Here is a 24,477-nt window from a genome sequence, read left to right as displayed (position 1 = left end):
GAAATGCTCATGAACCTCAGGGGATTTTGCAAAGCCAAAAATGCTTTAGTCTGATTGTGGCAATTAGTTACCTTCAAATTTAATCTTTGAATTTTTTATTTGATTTCTTTTATTTTCTGTTTTGATTTGATTTCTTTTGTTTTTGTTTCTGATTTTGTACTTAAATGTTTCCCTACCCAGCTTGCCATCCTTTGAATCAAAAAGCAAAAAAAGAAAGAGAAAATTATTTTAGTAAAATTAACCAATATTCCAGCATTCTCTTTGTTCAGGTATGATTGAGTTACTCAAAAGTCATTTGAACGTTTAACCAAAGATCTATTTTGCTCTTGCCACAAGGATATGTAACAACGAGGAGAAATCTGGGATTTCTGGTTATATATACTAAACATGTTTTTGTTATATTTGTATATATAAAATATAACACAAATGTAATTAATTCGGTGTTAATTAGCTTCTCTGGATGCAGTTCCATTCTTCTCCATATATGTAGCTAGTAAACAAGGTAAAGTAACTTGGGTGGATGTCAGTAATCCACCTACTCCAAGGAGTCTACATGATTTGGATTTATTATGCCCTTAAATGACTAGGAAACTAACAGGGGAGCAAGGGCCAATCAGATACACAAATTTATTAGTGTATTCATTGTACCATACCCATGGTAGTCCACTTCTTCAAATCAGCAAACCTTAGCCTAAAAAGTATTTCTCAAGCTAGGGAATTTTGTGGATAGCTGTCTTGATGACAAAAGCTGAAGAGGGAGTTTCTGAGGTAAATTGGTCTTCTTCATCTTGCAGGAATTTCTAAGCCTCCCTGTCCTTACTATTTATTATATAATGTTGAAAGATGTTGTCATTTCAGACCCCTGAGTAGCTGTTGGTATTCTCAAAAATGCACTTTTTGGAGGTGATATGGGACACAACATAATCCAAGGCAACAAATTTTTTTTACTGAATGTCTGCTTGTCTGAAGAGCAACAAGTCCATAATAAAATTACATTTTATATATAAATATACCAAATACATATTTGGGGTATATATAGTCACAAACCCCAGGTAACTTACTCCCCAGGCTTATTTTTGAGAGTCTCATGCTTCTTTCTTAGGATAACATGAAATTATGAGATCCTTCTATGGATGAATGATAGTATGAGAAAGGATGAAAAGTTTTGGTTTGGAATAAATCTAAAAGGAGGTTCCTGTAAATTTAAATTGTTATTACAATTGCAAAAGCTGGATAGAAAAGTATACTTCAGAATTTTGGAGAATTCAAGATATCATCCATGTGATAGGATGTTTGCTGATATAGATAGAAACCCATCCTATGTGATTTTCCTTGTATGCGCCCATAAATCCTCTAAAGAGGATAAAACCCATCAGATTGGAGGCTGTCCTTTAAGAGAGATTATTTTAATTAATTAGTATTTGAATTAATATTTGAATTTTATATTTAATTTTATTTTTATAATTTTAATATAATTTTAAATTTTAATTTTATAATATTTTAATTTAATAGTAATTTTAATACTTTATTATTTAATATTTTATGGGTATCAAGATACTAATCTGGCTCTCTTCTTTTTTGGTTAATCATGTCCTAGATGAACACATAAGATTAAGAAAGTCCTATGCTTCTACTATTTCTGGCAATTTACTTCATTTGTTTGGGTCTTCTACAAAATGATCTAGATAATCCTTCTAGCTCTGTGATTTTGGTTTAGTATAATAACCTCTTTGTGCCTTAGATTCCCCATTTGTGAAATGAGAAAGTTGGACTAGATGGTCTTTGAAGTCCCTTCGAGCTATGTGACCTCCCTTGGCCAGATGAAAAGAAAGTCTGTCTTTGCTGGGGTTCCTTCCTCAACCTTTCCCGTTCTTTCCCTCTGCCCTTGTTGCAGCCCAGGTGCCTTTCTGGTCCCTTGACTATTTGGATGAACTATTTTTTGCATTGAGCTGGAAAATCTTACCACCTGCCTTGCCACTACACCCCCTAGAACCCTGATCTGCCATGTAATCTAATGCTTCACTCTCTTCATTGCCTCTTAGGACTTGCAGGTCTTCTTACCTGCCCTATAGTTGGACCTTCTTTTAGATATTTTTCTCTGTGCACAGTGCACAACACTGCCCAAATTACTGAGACTACTCTCTTGTTATTGTTTTAATGAGTTTTAAAATTATGAACTATGAAATCATCAATAAATATAAACATTTATATACAAAAAAGCTAGAAAAAAGAATCTAAGTGAGAGCGTGAACACATAATACTGTATATATATAATATAATATATGCTATATATAATATATGTATTTATAGTTTATAGTGGTAGGTTAATTAACTTTAAAAAATGAAACAAAAATAAGCACTTGAATTTTGTTACCTGGAGTTTCTGGTTATATATATTCAACATGTTTTTGTTATATTTGTATATAAAATATAACACAGAAATATATATTTTTACATAACAATTGAGAGTGTTTGGGATGCACTTCTGGTATGAAGGTTTGCTGAGCCCTTTCCAGAGCTACTCATCTACCTTTGGTGTCTACCTGATTCATCCAATTCTCACCTGTGGCTCCAAGAAACTGTTAACATGCCCAGTGGCCACAGCCCAGCGCTAAACTGGATTGAATATACCTGACAAACCTCCATTCCATCAGTGAATTACAGAATATCTACCCCAAGCATGTGAGGGCTTCCTGAAGCAGAATGGGTGGATAAGAACAAATTGTTCCAATGGCCACATAAGCTGCAGAAGTAGCTGCTGTGTGGAGTGACTAGACTTTGGTCAGACATGGAAGATACAGGGTCATCCACTACATCCCAAATCATTGCCAGTAGTCTTGACTTTTGTTTTGCTACTGAATTTCAGTGGTTCTGGAAAAGAGAGACCAACGAAAACCTTAGGCAACTCTGTCTCACTTAAATCCAATTCATGTGCAAGGACAAACCACAAAAACATGTAAGAATTATTTATATTATATCATTCACATAAATATGAAAATGTTGATATATACACATATGGCTATGTATCACATGTAATATTGGCATATATGTTTGTATATCTATAAACACATACCATAAGATAGATATATACACATATCAATATGATATATATAAAACAAAATATATTTAAAGAGTTGTACCAGCATTACTCTACTTTGTGTTTCTTTCTGAATTCCCTTCTACCATCTTTTTTTTTTTTTTACAATTTTCATTGATATTCCACCCCCAAATCTGTTCAATAGCTTTCCCCTACCTCAAATAAAAACTCTTCCTTTGAGAAGTAGAGATAGATAGATAGACAGATATATAGATATATATATATTCATATTTTTGACAATGTACCTATTGGATAATTCTTATTCTTATATCTTTATATTATTTCCCTATATGTCTTGAATATCAGAACTTTGTCAGAGAAATTTTCTGCAAAGATGTTTTTTCTCAGTTAACATTTTCTCTTTTAATTTCAAAAAGCATCTAGGTGGAACAGTGGATAAAGTCTTGGGGCTGGAGTTAGGAAGACCTGAGTTCAAATATAGCCTCAGAGACTTATTAGTTCTTGGCAGGTTACCTAAATTCTGTTTGCCTCAGCTTCCACATCTGTAAAATGAGCTGGAGAAGGAAACAATAATCTTCAGTATCTTTGCCAAGAAAAATCCCAAATAAGGTCATGAAGAGTCAGACATGATTGAAGTAACTAAACAACAGCAATCTAATTTCGAGCACATTGATTTTCTTTGAACAAAACATCTTCAGCTGTATTTAATCAACATTGTCCATTTTAATATTCCCTGACCATCTCTATCCTTTTGTTTGGTCAAGAGCTCTTCTATTCACAGCTGTCAAAATTATCTCTTTCTATTCTAATTCATTTGTGATGTGACCTTTAATATTTAGGACATGAGTCCATTTGGATCTTATTGTGGTATGAGACATTGGTCTGAATCTAATATTATAGTATGAGATATTGTTATAAACATAATTTGTGACAAACCACTGGCCAGTTTTCCCAGCAATTTTTGTTGGCTAGTGAGTCCTTATTCCAGTAGTTGGTATTCTTGGATTTATCAAGTACTCTGATACTATTTGTTTGCTTCTAAATCTCATCATAAAAATTATGATCACTTTTATTATAGTTTGTGATGTGATACTACTAGATCCTTTCCTTGGTGACTTTTTTCATGGTTTTACCGAGATTTTTGACTTCCAGATGAATCCTGTGATTTTGTCTTGTTCTATAATGTAATTCTTTGTTAACACAGTAAGCCTTTGAAAAAAGTCAATCCAATTGCTTGCTCAGAATGGTTTTGTGTGTGTGTGTGTGTGTGAGAGAGAGACAGAGACAGAGAGACAGAGACAGAGAGAGACAGAAAGACAGAGACAGAGAGAGAGAGAGAGAGAGAGAGAGAGAGAGAGAGAGAGAGAGAGAGAGATAGAGAGAGAGAGAGATTGATATTCCAGGGGCTAGCTAAGCATTTTGGGAGATGTAGTCTAGGGTCTCTAAGAGAGTTCTTAGCTAGGGGGAGGAGACAGAATTATGTCACTAGAATCACATAGTAGATTTATACTGACCATGGAAGGTTGTAGAATAGGTCTATAAAAGAAGTCAGGAGGGACACATCAAAGAGTGGATGCCAAAATTATGGAATATGTTGATCATACACTTATTCTACAAGGGAAGTCAACATCTTCATCCATTGATGCAAATGGGACACCAGGGGTCAGTGTGGGAGATTTCCCTAGCCAAGAGCCCAGATAATTAGAGGATCATCCACCTTTTCTCTTTACTTTCTCTTGTGCTCTCCCTTTTCTGTTAATGTGTAAAAGGTGTTCAGCATAGCACCTGGTACATAGTAGGTGCTGTATTAATGCTTCTTCCTTGCCCCTTTCACAAAGAAAGTTTAAATCCAAAGTTCTGTTTCCTTTGAAACTACTTTAAGGTATAAATAGTCTCTAAAAGTGATCACAGCAAAAAACCATCCAATCTGTAGTGGGTGAATTAATGATACTATACTACTATACAATAAAAGGCCTCACAAAGGCAACACAGCAATTAGTGTTTTGGGGCAAGATGGGAAGAGATGCCATGTGATGATGATTGCTCTTCCCCTGCATCTCCTTTAGAGTTGACTTTCACTGGTAAAATAGATGAATGAATAAATGAAAAAAGCATTTTAATAAGCTCTTACTAAGTTTTCTGTCATAGGAACAGAGGACGATAGGTTTAGAGTCTCTTCAGACCTCAGTGGTCCTCTATTCCTGGGCTTTAGCACATAGTAGGTGCTTAACAAATGTTTATTGGTTGATTGATTTTGGGAAATCGGATTAGCAAATTGGGATTCAAATGCAGGCCTTTGATGAAACACAGCTCCCATCCCACTATATCACACTGTCTCTGTGAGAAGAAGTAAATCAGGAAATGTATTGATACAAATGGTCTGGGTTGGGCATTTTCCCATGGAGGCCACAGATAGGGTAGGGTATGCACGTATTTATTCTGCTTTGTGAAATATTCTCAACGATTCTGCCAAGTTCTTCAATCTACCCCCTGAGGCTTTTCATTTCTGTCAGCATAAGAAGAAATGTAGGTCAGAGCTGTGCTATAGAAATGCATTCCATACAACAGGAAACAGGAACAAACAAGGAGACGGGAAAGGAGGGGACCAAGGTGGGGGATAGATTCAGGGTCAGATTAGTCATGAGCAAAATAGAACTTAAACTCAGAGGAAGCATCATGAAGAGGGTTTAGAAGGAAAGATAGAACAGAGAGAGGGAGAATCATAATCAGCAATCATAAGTATGAATGTGAATGAGATGAATTCACCCATAAAAGAGATGATAGCAGAATTGACTAGAAAGATATCCAACAATATGTTGTTTACAAAGAATCCAGCTAAAACATTAACATTAACACAGTTAAAATAAGGGGTGAGAGTAAAATTTATCATGTTTCAGCCGAACTCAGTAAATCAGGGAGTAGGAATCATGATTCCAGATAAGGCAAGAGCAAAAAAATAATAATAAAAAAGAAATAAACAGGAAAAATTACATTTTGCTGAAAGGTACCATAGACAATGAGTTGATTTTAATACTTTACAAATGTATGCACATATATATATATGTATATCTTACACACATATGTAATGTTTTGAAATCTGGTGTACATATATGTATATCAGATTTCAACATGTATGTACATACATACACATATGTATGAGATGAGATGAGATAGCATACAAATGTTTACAGGAAGAACTAAGAAAGTTATAGGAAAAAACAATAAAACCACAATTGTGGGTACTTCAGTGTATCACTTTCAGAGCTAGATAAATCTAAAAAATAAATAGTAAACATGTTAAGGACTGGAACAGAATTTCGAAAGCTACATATGATAGCTCACTGGTGATTTTTGAATGAAAATAGCAAGGAGTATACATTTTTCTCAGTTGTGCATGGTGCCTTTACAAAAAATGACTTTGTATTAAGGCATAAAAACTTCACAAAAACATGCAGAAAAACAATCTATTAATTCTTTACTGATTACAATACAATAAAAATTATGCTAAATCAAATGCCATTGAAAGAGTAAAATTAACTGAAAACTAATCTTGAAAAGTTAAAAAAAAGAAGAATTTGGGGGGGGGAGTAATAAAATCATAACGGGTTTTTCATGGATCCAAAGAACATAAACACAGATATAAATTACTGCCATAGTGAATTAAAATACATTTGTTTTAGATTCTTTGATGAAAGCCTGATGAAAGATAAAAAATAAAGTGGACATGGCATTGTGTGGTCTTTTTCCAGAAAAGAAAGGCACTTAGCCTTTCATCTCAACATGAAAGCATCTTTCATCAGCCTCCAATTGAGGATTGCAATCATTGTAGTCCAGTTCTCAAAACAATGGAAACTACTTAGTTTCTCCTGAATAGTCTACATCCTATTCAGCAGGACTGGACTTTGTCTGCTATTTATATCTAATTAATGTTTATTGATTAAAAATGAATGAATGAGACCTCGCTGAAGTTCTTTGGTTTGATGAATGGGACTTGAGAAGAAGGGATTTAAAAATATCCCCGAGAATGACATATAAAATGACTATGATGTAACTCTCTAAGTGGAAACTTGTTGGATCAAAAAGGCAACAAGAAATGGTGATGGGGAAGTTGTAAAGATTCTATCATTAGTCTCCAAAGCTCCTTTCATATCTCTGCCTGCCCAATTTTCCTTAATTACAAAGTGGGGGTAATAATTGTGAGATTCAAATGAAATAATATTTGTAAAGCATTTAGCATAGTGCTGGGTACATAAAAGATACTTAATAAATTCTGGTTTCTTTCCTCTCCTTTTCCTCCTCTTTTCACACAAGATTTCAGGGGGTTAATTGAATCTGGATGGGAAAATAATGAAATCTTTATTTTCACTAGCCTCTTACTGAATTGTATTATTTCCTTTGATTATGAATTTTTTTTAAATGACATTACGACTTCATTAGATTGCCAAACATATCCATCACACAAAACAAGAATGACAAGTACAGATATTTGTTATGCTTGATTATAAAAAATTAACAAAAATAGTAGTTCTGTTTTTCTGGGAGAAAAAGAAGGCAATATTTCATGAAGATAAAATGAAATTTAATTTTAAAAAAATATTTAGAATCCCTGAGTTAGAGATAAATGACCTCAATACTTGAATTAACCCCTTTCTTTCTATCCTTAGTTTAATTAGCTCAACTCATCTAAGAGTCCTAAATTGTTCTAAAGGTTAGTTTCTTCTGTAAAATTAATTTGATGTCTAGTATTTTGAAGTAATCTCTCATCCTGCTCTTCTTAGTTGGCATGCTTTACTGAAAGGGACTTTCCTTGTCTACAAGTAGTTTATGATCCAATTCTTTGCTGCGTTGAGCCAAGACAAGATTTTTCTTGAAATTAAATTTCTAAAAAGAGAAAATGAGATCTTTAATACAATTTTATAGTAGCTTCCATTATAGTATAGTGGATCCAAGTGACATTTTTTGTTGTAATGAAATTGTGTAACTATCAATGAGGTTTAGAAACATTTTGGAGAAATTAATAATTTTCTTATAATGGTCATCTTTGACACAATTTTACTAATGTAGCACCTTTTGGTATTGTGAAGGAGATATGGATGCTGGAGATGGACTGCTGTTGGTCAGGATGGAAATTCCCCAGCATTCCTTTTCTTAACCATTAAGGAGTTAGCTCTGCCTCAGAATGATCGACTGATAGAACAGAATGATTATTAATTTGGTGTTTTTCCCTTTCTAAGGAAGGGGAGAGAAGTTAAAGTCTCAGAGGAGACAACAAAGACATTGAATCAAGAATCAATGGAAAGATCATTGAATTTAGAATCACTAGACCCAAATCCAAGTCCAGGCTGTCACACTGGACTTCAGGCTCCTCCTCTTGAAAATGAGTGAACTGCCCTAGATGGCTTGTCAGGGTTCATTCATACTATAATGATTCAATGACAGGATGTCAGGCAACCTGAGCTCTGGTTTGGGTTTTGCATGAACTAATTGTGTGGCCATCAATAAATAAAAAGGGGGGAGTGAATAAACATTTATTAATCACTTACTGTGTGCCATGTACTACGCACTTTGCACATGATATCTCATTTGATTCTAACAACTACTATAGAAGGCAGGTGCTATTTTCTCCATTTGGCAGATGAGAAAACTGAGGCAGATCCAACTTATGTGGCTTGTCCAAGGTCACACAGCTTGCAAGTGTCTGAAACTCATGGGATCCTGGCTCCAGACTCAGTTGCTTTTATGCCTCAGTTTCCTTATTGGTGAAATGACAAGGCTGAACTAGATTTCTTGTGTTCCTCCTAGATTTTTGGCTTCTAAGACCAGTGTTCTTTTTCATTAAATAGATGAAGACTGGCTTCATCTGGTAGGTATTTTTCAGGTTTTATTTCCTGAACAGTTACACAGGAAAAGTTGATTTTCTAGTTTAACTACTGAGGACATATTTCCTTTCATACATTGTAGTTTTTAAAACATAAATTATTGTTATTCTGAACTGAACAAATGCAAGATAAAATAAGTTTTCCATATACCTGGTAGAAAAGAAAAAGAGGATTGTACATGAAGTTGCAAGTCTTTACTATGTGAAGCTTGCTCTAAATATTTATATATGTATAACATACAATATATGTGTATGTGAAAATATATTTTATATATGTGTATATATATTTATATGTATCTATGTATGTACATGTGTGTGTGTTCAATCTAAAATTTTCATAGCACCCATCTTTTCTGAGCTTCATTCAGGCCTTCCTTCTGCTCTTTTCTCTGCTTAAAAAAATTCCTTAGTGGCCCTCTTTTATTTCTATTTCTATTCTTTTAGAAACAATTTTAGCATTTCATTTTTCCCTAGTTACTTGTAAAAAAATTTTTAACATTCATTTAAAAATCTATTTCTATTCTTTTTTCTCCTATTTTATCCCTGTTTCCCTTTATCTACCACTAGAAAATAAAAGAAAAAGACTAAAACCCTTGTAGCAAATAAACATTCTCAAGCAAGACAAATTCTTATGTTATCTGTATCAAAAATCATGAAGGGAGGAGTTGTCATTCAGCCAGTCAACAATCATTTCTTTTTCTCTGACTTCTCTACCAAGTCCCCCTAACAGGTACCTTCCCACCCTCCCTTCTCAGCTTTCCCTATTTGAGATTTTCTTGGCAAAGATACTAAAGTGATTTCCAATTCCTTTTCCAGCTCATTTTACAGATGAGGAAACTGAGGCAGAGTAAAGTGACTTGCCAAGGATCACTCAGCTACTAGGTGTCTGAGACCAGATTTAAATTCAGGAAGATGAGTCTTCCTGCCTTCATACTTGGCAGTCCATGCAGCTTAAAACCTAGCTGCCCAAATACTCCAGTAAGGGGTTATAAATTGAATCAGCAAAATGCTTTTCTCTTCTCTTAGTCTGATAATTAACATAATTCAGTTATGGTGGATCAACCAATGGCATCTGGCCCTTGTTAATCATTCTGTTTCAGGGAGATGTCCTTACTGGGTTAGTTTGGAGAGGGCAAAGTAGGGAATTATTTTGACTTTGAAAATTAAAGAAAGACTGATAAGGTTTTTTTTTTCTGATTAGTTCAAAGGCTAAATGTAATTGTAAGCTACTGACTTAGGGCAGTGGTTCTCAAACTTTTGTTTTCAGTATCTTTATCCTATTAAAAATTATTGAGGATCTCTCCAAAGAGTTTTTGTTTATCTGGATTACATTTATAGATATTTACCATATTGGAAATAAAAACTATTTTTGAATTTGTAGATCCTCTAAAAGGGTTTCAGAGATCCCCAGGATTCTCTAGACCATACTTTGAGAAGCACTGGACTAGGATAATACTAAAAGTTTTCTTATTATTTTTAAAGTGTGTGGAAAAGTGAAACTTTAGTTTGCTTCTAATAAGTCAGTAAATATGTGTTTTTGAGTCATTTTTGTAGTGTTCAATTCTTTGTGACCCTATTTGGAGTTTCCTTGACAAAGATACTGGAGTGCTTTGCCTTTTCTGCCTTTAGCCCATGGTACAGATGAAGAAACTGAGGCAAAAAGGGTGAAGGGACTTGCCTAGGGTCACATAGTTACTAAATGTCTGAGGCTAGATTTGTATGTGGGTCTTCCTAACTCCCAGCCTGGCACTTTATCCATTGTGCTGTCTAGCTGCATGTAGAAGCCAAATTAACAACCTTTTATTTATTACCTAATATATGCCAGACAATGGGCATATTTATATGGAAGATTTAAATAAGAAAAAGGCAATTTAAGGATTGAAGCTAACACACAAAGGAAGCTGAAGAAGACTGGGGAGGAAGACTGGGGAAGGTGGAGTCTGGTCCAAAGTGTCTAGCTGGTGGGAAATGAAGATGTCCTGGTCTGGTAGCTCTCTTTAAATGGAGGCTTTGGGAGGTATTCTTTGGGCTACCTTCCTGCCCTCCAAACTGGGGAGCAGAAGTAGTGAGGATACTGTTGAAGTGTGAGGATTAAAGCTATTGCAATCTAAAGAATGTTAAGTTTAGATTCAGGTCAGTTCCAATGATCTTATGATGAAGAAAGCCATCTACCCCAGGGAGAGGACTCTGAGAACTGAGTGTGGATCCCAACATAGTATTTTCACTCTTTGTTGTTGTTTGCTTATATTTTATTTCCTTTCTTATTTTTCTTTTTGATCTGATTCTTCTTGTGCAGCAAGATAATTGTATTAATATGTATACATATATTGGATTTACATATATTTTTTTTTACCAGGTTTAACATATATTGGATTACATGCCATCTACGGGAGGAGGTGGGGAAAGAGGGGAAATTGGAACACAAGATTTTGCAAGGGTCAGTGGTGAAAAATTATCCTTGAATATGTTTTGACAATAAAAAGCTTCAATAAAAAATTAAATTAAATTAAAATTTAAAAAAGAATGTTGAGTTCATAAATGAAAAGGTTTCCTTGGAGGTTGATCATATTGGAACGCAACCCAAGGAATGTAGCTGATGGGAAATTTTACAGTGATGAGGAAGAAAGTATCTTATGTCCTTCAAAGGGATATATGGAGTAGCTAGATAGCACACTGTATAGAACATAAGTTATGGAGGACCTGAGTTCAAATCCAGCCTCAGACACTTAACATTTTCTATCTATGAGACTAATAGTCCTGGCCTTTGTCTTGCCAGTGGATCCCCAAGAGTTGGAGGAGAGAATGAGGCTCTGCCTCACTTAAATCCAATTCACTTGCAAGTCAAGTCATTCTGTTGATATTCTTATTTCTCTTTGAGAGGGAAGAATCCAACAACTTTCCAGTGATATTAGGCAAGTCACTTAACCTGAACTGCCTTGCAAAAAAAAAAAAAGAACAAAACAAAACAAACAACAACAACAACAACAGCAAAGGCAGGAAGGGGGTGAGATTATTTGCTGTTTTGATCTTGGCTCTCCAAGAAAATCAAAACAAAGTAGGGGATCTAAGAGAATTGCCAGCCCCAGCCTACACAGCAACAGCCTCCAAAAGTTTTAGCTAAGTAAACTCTGTTTTATAAAGGGAGAATGATCAAGCCAACTTGTATTTATCATTTATGTGTCTTTATTCTCGAAGAGGACCAAAATGACATCACCATATTAGAGTCCAGTTACACTGTGTTGAACTGTGGCAGATCAGACCAATATGAGTTGGAATGCTCTGCCACAGGTTGCCCACAAACAATCCCAATGACCATTTGGGGTGGACCCTCTAACTTGTGTTAAATTTTGGGGAGACACAGAAAGGTGAAAGGCAGTCTTTGCCTTTAAGGCGCTTATAGTGTAATAGGAGACACAACATGCAAAAAAGATGTAGAGAAAAAAAACATTCAGATTAAATTGGGGATGAGTTTAGGGAGAAGGAATTATGATTAAGGAGGATTAAGAAAGGCTTTTACAAGAGGAAGGACTTTACCAAGCCAAGACATAGAGATGAAGAGAGAGAGAATTCCAGGCACAAATGGGGAGGTAGTGATGAGATGTGAGAATTGAGGGTAAGAGATCCCCTCTGGTCGATGTTGGAAAAGGATTTGCAAACCTGAAGTCTGGGGCAAAAGGGGATTTATTTGCACTAGGAAGACAGCTTTCTTAGTGGGCAAAGTCCTGTCAGGACTATTGCAAAAATAGGTTTGCATTGAGAAGAAAATATCTTCATCCATGGGCAAAATCCTGTTAGAACTTAAGCAAAGATGTCTGGGTGTAGAGCCCTAGATATATCTGGTCTGCTTTAATCTTTGACCCCGAGCTGGGGGCCTAATCTCTGAATGAATCTGAGAGACTGATTTTCAAATCAATTCAATTCAAAATTGAATGAAATTAATTATCTTGGGAATTTCCCTTATGGACAGGAGGGGGTGCCCCTCCTAGAGGAGAGTTTAAGACCCTGATTGCCCCTCAGATTAAAGGGCCTTTCACATCACAGTTCACATCAGGGCCTTTCCAACCCTTCTCCCCAAACGATCTCAGTTTATATCAGCAGGGGGATGTTGCCAATGACAACGCCCAAAATTGAGAGATGGAGTGTATTACCTGAATATTCTACTTAACAAATCTTTCACTGAAGCTACGTAAGACTTAGCAGTGGCTTAAAAAGTGGAGAAGAATGCCCTTCCTTCCCGCCCTTGATTCCACTGCAGCATGCCCAGGATCGGTATTTGGCTAGTCAGCAAGGCCCCCTCTGAGGCTTTGGGCTGATCTTTTTGTACCAGAATCATATTTCAGGCACATTTCTCCAAACAGAATCAAGAATGAGATACTCCTAGTCTCCTGAATGTTCGAGGAAGAGCCATATTTTATGTGGTCACATTGAAAACCACCAGGAAAATAAAAGGTAAATCCGGGAGAATAGGTTGTGTTTGTCTCCTCTGGGGACTGAAATGGGCTAGGAATTTAAAAAAAAAGACTTACTTTTTATTTTCCTAGTGATTTTCAGTATAAACCCATAAAATATGGCTCCTTCCCATGTCTCTGGTGTCTTAACCCTTATGAGAGTAGGAGTACCTCATTTCTGATTCTATTTGGAGAATGGACCTGAAATATGATGTTGCTACAAGTTACCATCATGATTCTGTGTGATGACATACCATGGAATCTATATGAACGTTCAAACATAAAATACTTGAATATGAATGTCTTCAGTTAGGGAAAGATGGGGGAGAAATGCTCACTTCACAGGCTTGCATAACGCATTTCATCAGGAGTGCTTATTTATATAAGGAAATTTATAAGGGTACACTTATTTATATAAGGAAATTTATATATAAAGAAATATATATTTTTTAAAAAGGCAAACATTTACTGAATCCTCAATGATAAAAAATAATATCTTCATTAAACAAACTGAAGAAACTAAAACTTGTTTTAAAAAGTTAACTAAATTTTACTTTAAAATACAAATTTTGAAGTGGCAAAGTGAAAAAAAAAAAAAAAGGTCAGGTGAGACATTTTTCTGGACTAAAAAAACTTAAGAAGTTAGCAGAAGTCTATAGCACCAGGACAGAGATCTGTCTGGAACCCATATACTGAGTGGTGGCAACAAAAGAGGCAACAACAGCAAGAGCAATTTGGAGAGCTCTCAGCTCAGAGAAAGCAAGAAAGACAATAACTGGTCAAAAAGAGATTATAGGAGGTACTTTGATGACACTGGTTTACAGTTAGCACTGATTAACAACTCTATTACTTAAACGCAGTTCTGGGTTGCAGTTCCAAAGTGGAGAAGAGCTCTGGAAGGTGGTCACAAGGGAGCAGGGGTTCTAAAATAAAGAAACATGGTTCCACTTTCAGCTGCAGGGTATCAGGGATCCTTCCTAGGTAAAGATCCCAGATCAAACTAGAAGAGCAGGGATCACACCTTTACCAGCATTGGATTACTGAGGAAGCATTGAACACTTGCAAATCTCCAGAACTAGCTATGAAAACACCACCATGAAAAAGCCTGAAACTTGGATGAGTGACTTCCCATCTCAGGTGAACAGAATCCAACTTTAACATAAAGTTCAAAGTAAAAAAAAAAAAAAAAGATTGGCTGGAAAGATGAACAAAAAATGCACAAAAATTAATTTGACCGTAAGAAGCTATTATGTGGCAAGAAAGACCAAAATATAAAGTAATCAGAAGAGAACAGTATGAAAAAAGCTACAATAAAAGCCTCACATTAAAAATGCTAATTGAATTCAAACCCAACAGGAATGCCTGGGAGAGTTAAAGAGTTAAAGAAAGAAGTAAGAGTGGTGGAGGAGAAAAGAAATGAGAATAGTGCAAGAACATTGTGAAAAGAGTATTTATAACTTGGTAAAAAAAAATTTTGGGCAACTAGTTGGAACAGTGGATAGAATCCTGGGCCTGGAGTCAGGAAGACTCATCTTTTTGAGTTTCAAATCTAGCCTCAGACACTTAGTAATCGTGAGATCTGAGCAAGTCACTTAATCCTGTTTACATAATGATTTATAAAATGAGTTAGGGAAGGAAATGGCAAACCATTCTAGTATCTTTGTCAAGAATACCCCAAATAAGGTCATGAGGAATTAGACATGATTGCAAAAATGACTGAGCAACAATAAAAAGAGACACAAAAAATACTACAGAAAAAAAGAAAATAGTCACTGTTTAAAAAAACACCCCAGAATTTCCCAAATAACAAAAGAGGCACAAAAATTCCCTGAAGACCTCCTTAAAATGCAGAATTGCCCAAATGGAAAAGGAGGTATGAAAATTCACTGAAGAAAAGAATACCTTAAAAAGCAGAACTGATCAAATAGAAAAAGAGGCACAAAAACTGACTGAAGAAAATCATTCCTTAAAAATTGGAATTGGGCCAGTGGAAGTTAATGACTGCAGGAGACATCAAGAAACAATAAAAGAAAATCAAAGGATGAAAAATTAGAAGAAAATGTGAACTATCTCAGTGGAAAAATAACTGACTTGGAAAATAGATTAAGAAGGAACAATTTAAGAATATGAAACTATCTGAAAATTATGATCAAAGAAAGAGCCTAGATATCATATTTCTTTTTTTTTTATTAAAACCTTTTATTTTTTAAAACATATGCATGGATAATTCTTTGATATTAACCCTTACAAAATCTTATGTTCCAATTTTCCTCTCCTTTCTTGCACCCCCTTCTCTAGATGACAAGTAGTCCAATTTATGTTAAACATGGTAGAAATATATGTTAAATCCAATATATGCTTACATATTTATATAATTATGTTGCTGCACAAGAAAAATCAAATCAAACTGGAAAAATGAGAAAGAAAATAAAATGCAAACAAACAACAAAAAGTGAAAATACTATATTGTGGTCCATACTCTGTTCCCACAATCCTCTTCCTGAGTATAGATGGCTCTCTTCATTACAAAATCATTGGACTGGTCTGAGTCACCTCATTGTTGAAAAGAGCCATATCCATCAGAATTGATCATCGTGTAATCTTGTAGCCTTGTATAATGATCTCTTGGTTCTGCTCATTTCACTCATTTCATATAAGTTCATATAAGTCTCCCCAGGACACTCTGAAATCATCTTATTGATTGTTTCTTATAGAACAATAATATTCCATAATATTCATATATTATAACTTATTCAACCATTCTCCACCTGATGGACATCCATCAGTTTCCAGTTCCTTATTACTATAAAAAAGGCTGCCATAAATATTTTTGCACATGTGGATCCCTTTCCCTTTTTTATTATCTCTTTGGTATATAAGTCCAGTAGAAACACTACTGGATCAAAGGGTATGCACAGCTTGATAGCTCTTTGAGCATAGTTCCAAACTGCTCCAGAGTGTTTGGATCAGTTTACAACTCCACCAACAATGCATCAGTGTCCCAGTTTTCCCGCATCCTCTCCAACTTTCATCATTATCTTTTCCTGCCATTTTAGCCAATCTGAGAGGTGTGTAGTGAAAACAGTGATGGAAAAGTTAAGGTAAAGGGAGTCAAAAATTCATCCTTTCCAGAAGTGGTCACGATTCACTATTTTAGAACTTTTAGAATGAATATTTTGATTATAGTAAACACAATCCTAATTGTACAAATTCTTGGGTAATATAATGAGAATAGAAGAAAAGTTTGGAATTGAAGTGGGTAAGCAACATGAGTCAAGCATTTTAGGAATTATTCCAATCTGCTAGGAAGGAATTACTTGGAGAACACCAGACAGTGTAAAGAGCTTGGTAGATGCTGAGAAGTTATCTATATGAACAGGAAAATGGACTGGCCATGGCAAGCTTGTGCACACACCTTGAACAAAACCCCCATTCCCCAAGCCCTACTAGTTCTAGTGCAAGTATTCTTCCAGGATCTAAACTGCCCCTATGGAGGGACTAAAATGTTTGTTGTATATTTTCTAATGAGACTTCATGCATAGGAAGAGCTTAATAAATACTTTTATTTCAATCTTTAATGAAATTAAATTCAGGCTTTTCTCTCCATAAAAGATAAGCAGGATTCTGGATGAATGTTGTGATATTATTATTGACTTCCATTCCATAGAGAAATAATGAGCAAAGTATATAGAACTAACTCTGGTTAATTGTTTTCCTTTTTTCAGGGGTGACTATTAAGTGGGGGAGGGAAGAGATTTCTACCTTTAAGTAGAACCAACTATTGGGAATTAAATATCCAGCTGTAGTGTCCCTGCCTGTACCATAGACTTGGGAAGTGGTAACTGATGGTTTAAGGGTTTACTTCAGGAAATCCCAGCTCTCTGACATGCTTTGCTATAAAAGCTTATTATTATAGTTTCTTTTGACTTAGCACCTTTCTCTGTGTGTTTATCTGGTAGGGAAATCCTATTCAACCAAATATTAAATTTCTTCTACTTGCTTTTTAACCTCAGATCTTTCTTGGGAAGAAGCAAAGAGATTAAAGATTTATATAAAACATACTACATCCTGGGCATTGTGTTAGGCACTTTACAAATATTATCTCATTTGATCTTCACAAGAACCCTGCAAGACAGGTGCTATTATTTACATACTCTCCCCCCTCACCCCCGGTTTTACAATTGAGGAAACTGAGGCAGAGATTAAATGACTTGCCCAGGATCACACGCTTAGTAAGTGCCAAAGGCTACATTTGAATTTAAGTATTCCTGACTCCAGGTTGCCCTCTATTATCAATAAATTGTATCTGAATGGCTTGAATTTCACTCTGAAGCATTCATAAAAATTCATAAAATTTGAGACTGGACAAGGCACTAATGTAGTACATCTAATATATCTAGTACAATCCTTTCACTTTTCAGAGGAGAAAATCAAGCCCAATGAGATTAAGTTAAATGTCTAATGTGATACAGGTCATTGGGAGTAAAGTTTATGTCTCCTTTGAATGTCACCTTGTGGCTTGTTGTAGATACCCTGAGTGACCTCTCTAAGGCATATTAGTGTTAGTATAAATATCCCCTTAGGACTGAATTTGCCCCTGTTTTTATGTCTGGTTGTTGTGGTCGTTGTTGTTGGAATCAATAGTCATTTTTATCTGTAAAAGGTGAGTACTCCATGTTCTGCCATACTGCCTCAATGAAATTTAAACTCTCCATTTTCACTACAATTTCATTCATACTATTTATTTCACTCTTGATCAACACAATTAGACTATTTAAGGACAAATGCTGTGATCTGTATTACAGCTGAGAAAATTAAGTCTATAAATATGCTAGAATAATGGATGAGAAATAAATATAAATCTTTTGTGTTGAACGAATCCATCAATTAAATATGAAATCCCCTGGTCACAATGGTTTCTTCTCTAGACACTTCTCTACGGCCTCCTTGGCTAAGTCACTTCAATGGCCACCAATAGGATAAATTGATCAAAGCAAAAACAAAAACCATCCCCCAGAGAGCCTTGTGGCTGGACTCAGGGATTTGAAGCAAGAGTTGAAAAATTGGTTGACCATTACAAGTGCTTGAAGGTGTTTGATTACTGGTCAGATAAGCCCTGTTTATGTTATAGGACTATCCATTTCGTACCAATGGGCTTCATTTCTATCCCCAACCTGTGGGAATCCTTGCTCTACTTTTCCCTAACAAAGACAGGCTAAAACTTTGTCAAGTCCAGCCAAGCTCTCATTTATTCTTGCTTCAAAAATCTCATTGATACTGTGGGTCAAGGCATGGAACCTCCATAACTTGTGAATATTGGGGTTTTTCTAACCCCAATTGCTGTTCTGACCTACTCATAGTCTGTTTAAATTTTTTTCAAGCTGAAGACCTATAGAAGCTACTTAACTTGCTTTCATACTTCAAGAAATACTGTCTTTAAAACACATATTTGTGAGTGTTAAAGCACAGGAGAAGATGAAAAGGGAACTGATTTTTATGACTAAATTCATGTCAACTTGGGCATGACTGGTATAACTTCACTGTGGAGAAAGAAAAGAATGGGAAAAATGTTTGGAGTACGAAGGTCAGAGTTTCCCAGATTAAGTTCTTTCTGTTACCCTGGTACAGGATTTAGAAAGTCACAAATCAATAGAAAGCTATAGTTTTTCAAGTTATTGATCCTTCATTGAAGGAGAGTTTCCTCTTTTTTTCCTGGACAATTTCATGAATCCTTTCTCAATGGATAAAATAAATAAATTTTAAAAATTATTCACGATTTATGAATATTTCCCCTTTTTTGTGTTTTGCAGCATACCTCTGTTTCCTCCTGACAGCCCTGGGAGTCACGGCTGGTGCCCATCGCTTATGGAGCCACAGGTCCTATAAAGCCAAGCTGCCTTTGAGGATATTCCTGGCTGCTGCCAACTCTATGGCTTTCCAGGTGGGCACTGGACTCTTGTACTCCCTCCCCCTTCTGCCCCCCATTCCATACAATCATTTGCCAAGTTTTGTGGATTCTGCCTTTACAACATATCCCCACTTTGTGAATTTCACTTTTATTTCTAAGTTTTTTATTTTAAACTTTTGTTTCAAACTCCTAATTTGTACATTCACAATTGCTGTCTCTCATTAGATTGTAAGTTCCTTAAAGACAAGGATTGATTATCTTTTGCTTTCTTTATATTTCCAGTGCTTAACATGTAGTGGATGCTTAATAAATTTTACTGACTGTCTAGTTGCCCAAACTTCTCCTTCATCTCTTTCTCTTAAATGGAATAAACCACGATATTTTAATTTTAAAAATTGCTTTCTTCTTCTAATCTCTCTTCATTTCTTAGAAAAGCCTGGCATCTCAGCCATCCTGAAACTATTTTCATTTTATTAGTGCTTTATGTTAAATGATTTTAAAAGATAAAGTCAAAGAAATTGTATTAAAATAAGATTCCTGATAAATGTATCATCATTATCATCATCAATATAGCATAGTCATATTTATACTATTATAATTGGATATTTCTATTGCATTTACATGTTAATTTTATAACATATAACTATTATGTCTTAATATTAATTGTTTTAATTAATAATTAATAATAATATATCTACATCATATTTATATATTGTTTAAGGTTTGCAAAGTACTTTATATAAGTTATTTCATTGAATCCTCATAATAACCCCATGAAGTTGGTGCTTGTATTATCCCCATTTTACAGATGAGGAAACTGAGGCTGAAAGTGGTTTATTGGCTTGCCCAGGATCACAAAGTGAATAGTTGAGGCAGGATTTGAATTCAGGTTTTCCTAATTCCAAGTTCAACACCAAAATCAGATATATAATATATATATATATAATATCAGTATCAGACTTGAGCTACCCCAGAGAGTGATTCAGTAATTTTCCATTTTCTTGTGTAATGACCTGAACTTTAATTTATATTTCCCTTGTTGGAGAGGGCACCATAAGGGCATCTAGAAGTTCTGCCCACTATCTTGGTAGCCTGATCATCTAGTATTCTATCAATCTGACCCTTTTTAGAAATAAGACATTTTCAGAATATTGACTTAGCTACCAGTGAGAAGTCTCTGACTTGGGAATCTTAAATTATTTCAACCACCACTTTACAAAACACTTGTGCTTGGTGGTCTTGCATTGGAAGATATCAAATAAAACTGAATATGCCATTGTGGTAACTATAAACCATATAAATTTTACCACTAATGCTCCTTGCCTATATTAGGCAACAAGTAGTTACTTGTTCTCTTGAGGGTAGAGTTTTCCAAAATGCTTACAATGCTGCCAGGCTCTTGTTTGGGGACTTTCTGGGCCCTTCTTGCAGATTGTCAGTGCCAGGTGTTATCTGGAGGGAAATCAGGGCTGACCTAAAATAAACAATTGAGTAAAGCACAGAATGTTCTTGTGAATGGTAAAATATTGGCATCTGAACTGGAGCAGATTAATATAAGCCTCTGGGACTGAAATAAAAAAATGCTCCAAGTGAAGCACACAGTTCTTAAAAAAAAGTACCAGCAATGTGGTCTCCTTTTTGATTTATTGGATAGAAGCTCCTTTGCTAGACAGTATGTCATTGATTCATAAGCAGTAAATGTGAAACCTTATCATCAAAATCTGTTCCTTCAAGCTGACATGCTGGGAGAAATCTTTTTCCATTGGCTAAAAAGAAAGTACAAATGGGATTCCCCTCAGCTTTATCCCAAGGTCACCTGGCAGGCTTTCCCTTTTGGAAATTCAGATGTCCTTAAAAGACAGTTTAAGGGACAGAAAATTTTCTGGACATTGCAATGTCTTTTCTGAAGCAATCCTCCATTCCTAAGCAAGTTGTTTGAAAACCAATAAGGATAAACCATATGTTTAGGAGTAAATTCAAGATGGCAGAGAATAGGTAGAGACCCAAATAAATTCTCCCAACAAACTTTCAGAGCCCAGAACCAGCTCTAAAAACAGCATCATGGAAAAAGCTAAATTTTGACACAATATCTCCCCATCGTTAGGTGAACAGAGCCCATCTCTAACATAAAGTTAAAAGTCAAGAAAGAGGCTGTAAAAATAAGAGCAAAAAACAAAAAAAGAACCTGATTGTAAAAAACTACTATAGTGATAGGGAAGACCAAGACATAAACGCAGAAGAAGACAGCAATGTGAAAAAACTTCAACCAAAATCTAAAAGAAAAATGCTAATTAGTTTGAAACCCCCAAAAAATTCCCAAAAGAGTTAGAGAATGATAGAGGAAAAACAAGGAAAAGAAAATAAAAATGGTGCAAGAAAATTATAAAAAGAGAATTCACAGTCTGGTAAAAGAGGAACCAAAAAAAAATTACTGAAGAAAATAACACCTTAAAAAAACAGAATTGGTCTAATGGTTAAAAAAAAAAAAGAAACAAAAGTTCACTGGAGGAAAGAACTCCTTTAAAAACAGAATTGACTCCTACCATTCTGGAGGGCAGTTTGGAACGATACTAAATTGTGCATGCCCTTTAAGCCAGCAGTGCCATTACTGGGTCTGTATCCCAAAGAAATCATAAAGGAGGAAAAACAACCCACATGTGCAAAAATGTTTGTAGCAGCTCCTTTTGTGGTGGCAAAGAATTGGCACTTTTTTCTTTTTTTTCTTTCATTTTTTCCTTCATAGCTTTTTCCTTTTGTTCAGATTTTTCTCTCCCAATATGATTCATAAAGAAATATATATTTAAAAATTAATATGCTTGTATAATCAGAAAAAAAAAACAAAAATTAAAGAAACCCAATATTGGCCAGATGGAAAAAGAGGTCTAAAAGCTTACTGAAGAAAATATTTCCTTAAAAATTAGAATTAGGCAAGGGCAATCTAATGACTCCATTAGATTTAAAGAAATAACAAAACAAAATCAAAAAACTGAAAACAGAAGAAAATTTAAAAAGATATCTCATTGGAAAAATAATTATAAAGTAGATTGAGGAGATATAATTTAAGCTTTATTGGAGTACCTGAAAGCCATACTAAAGAAAAAGAGTTTAGACATCATGTTTCAAGAAATCATAAAGGAAAACTGCCCCATTATCTTAGATCCTGAGGTAAAATAGGATTATTATCTCACTAAACCTCCTTTCTTATCAAGCTCAAAGCCATGCATAGGAATTCTTTTATCCTTGGCAAAAACATTTGTGAGTGGGTTAAAGTTGGCTGTGCTGATACTAGAGAAGAGAACAATTTGATCATCAGTACATTTATATCATGAAAGGAGGGGAAGAAGCATGCTCCAGTGAGTCTAGGCCCCATCTTGAGGGGGTGGACTAGAATAAAGAGGTGGGTCCTTGGAGAAGGATGACAGTGTGACAAGATCCTGAGAGTCACATCCTGGGCCTGGTCAATGAAATGGATGGGTTTTTTAAAATTTTCAATAGCATTTTATTTTTCCAAATAAATGTAAAGATAGTTTTCAATATTCACTTTTTAAAATTAAAGCTTTTTATTTTCAAAACATATGCACAGATAATTTTTCAACATTGATCTTGTGTTCCAAATTTTCCACTCTTTCCACTCCTTCCTGCCACCCCCTCCCCTAGATGGCAAGTAATCCAATATCAATATTTATTTTTTTTAAATGTTTTTTATTATTATAGCTTTTTATTTACAAGATATATGCATGGATAATTTTTCAGCATTGACAATTGCAAAACCTTTTGTTCTAATTTTTCCCCTCCCTCCCCTTCCCTCCCCCCAGATGGCAGGTTGACCAATACATGTTAAATATGTTAAAGTAATATTCACTTTTGTAAGAATTTTTGTACCAAATATTTCTCCCTCCCTTCCTAACCTCCTCCTATCCAAGACAGCAAGCAATATGGTATAGGTTAAATATGTGTAATTATTTTAAACATATTTCCATATTTGTCATGTTGTGCAAGAAAAATTAGACCAAAAAGGAAAAAAACAAATCAAAGCAAAAAAGGTGAAAATACTATGCTTTGATCCATATTCAATCTCCATAGTTCCCTCTATGTGTGTAGATGGCATTTTCCTATCCCAAACCTAACAGAATTGTCTTGAATCATTGCATTGTTGAGGAAAGTCAAGTCTATCACAGTTGATTATTACATAATCTTATTGTTGACGTGTACAACGTTCTCCTGGTTCTCCTTATTTCACTTTGCATCAGTTAATGTAAGTCACTACAGGCCTCTCTGAAATCATCCCGCTGGTTGTTTCTTACAGAACAATAATATTCCATAACATTCATACACCATAACTTATTCAGCCATTCTCCAATTGATGGGCAGCCACTCAGTTTCCAGTTTCTAGCCACTTCAAACAGGGCTGCCACCAACATTTGTGCACATGTGGGTCCCTTTCCCTCCTTTAAGATCTCTTTGTGACATAGACCCAAAAGTGAAACTGATAGATCAAAGGGTCTGCACAGTTTGATAGCCCTTTGGGGACAATTCCAAATTGCTCATTTTACAACTCCACCAATAATATATTAATGTCTCAGTTTTTCCACATCCCTTCCCATTTATCATCATCTTTTCCTGTCATCTTAGAATGGAATAGAGTTTTCATCCTATTCATTATAGTATATCTTAAAAGTATGAGCATTATACATGTATAGAATTATTATGTTATTCATTAAAGAATGAATAAAAAATGAATATATGCCACTGCACAGGGGGCTGTGAAACATAAGGTATAGGAGAGAGGGAGATCCTAAGCTACTTTGAGTAAAAAATGACTCTTTCTATGTCAGCAACTTGAGGTAAAGCCCTGTTTATCCCAACCTGGCCCTGTTTGTGGTAAAACAAAAAAGGAACCTCCTAAGACAATTATTTGCAAACTGAGCTCTGACCCTCAAGTAAAACTGCTTTTGCAGTTACCATAAACCAGTTTTTCAGATAGTTTTAAAAATTGTAGTGAACCTACAGTCTTGTCCCCAGCTCTTTTTTAGCCTCTGGACAAAATACTAGTATAATAATTATCAATTAGAGACAGAAATACATTCCCCAGGTTGTGAGCCACATTTTCCATTTTAATGAAAAAATTTGCTTTGCCCTAATTTCCCTGATTTCTTTTAGATTTTGGGATTCTACTATTTTTTTC

General features: G+C 35.1%; 1 protein-coding gene across 2 annotated transcripts in view; it reads left to right on the top strand.

Annotated features, from left to right (window-relative positions):
• Positions 1-24,477, top strand: part of SCD5 (stearoyl-CoA desaturase 5) — a 68,587-nt gene that overhangs the window by 16,208 nt on the left and 27,902 nt on the right. For both annotated transcript variants that reach the window (XM_051964352.1, XM_051964353.1), the window contains one exon: positions 19,195-19,325. In XM_051964352.1, the coding sequence (XP_051820312.1) occupies positions 19,195-19,325 (131 nt within the window). The remainder of the gene's footprint in view (positions 1-19,194; positions 19,326-24,477) is intronic.

The sequence above is a fragment of the Antechinus flavipes genome, chromosome 6 (genome assembly GCF_016432865.1).
Source record: "Antechinus flavipes isolate AdamAnt ecotype Samford, QLD, Australia chromosome 6, AdamAnt_v2, whole genome shotgun sequence".
In the NCBI taxonomy this organism is placed as follows: domain Eukaryota; kingdom Metazoa; phylum Chordata; class Mammalia; order Dasyuromorphia; family Dasyuridae; genus Antechinus; species Antechinus flavipes.
Note: the sequence above shows the minus strand (reverse complement) of the source record. Positions and strands in the feature narration are given on the sequence as shown.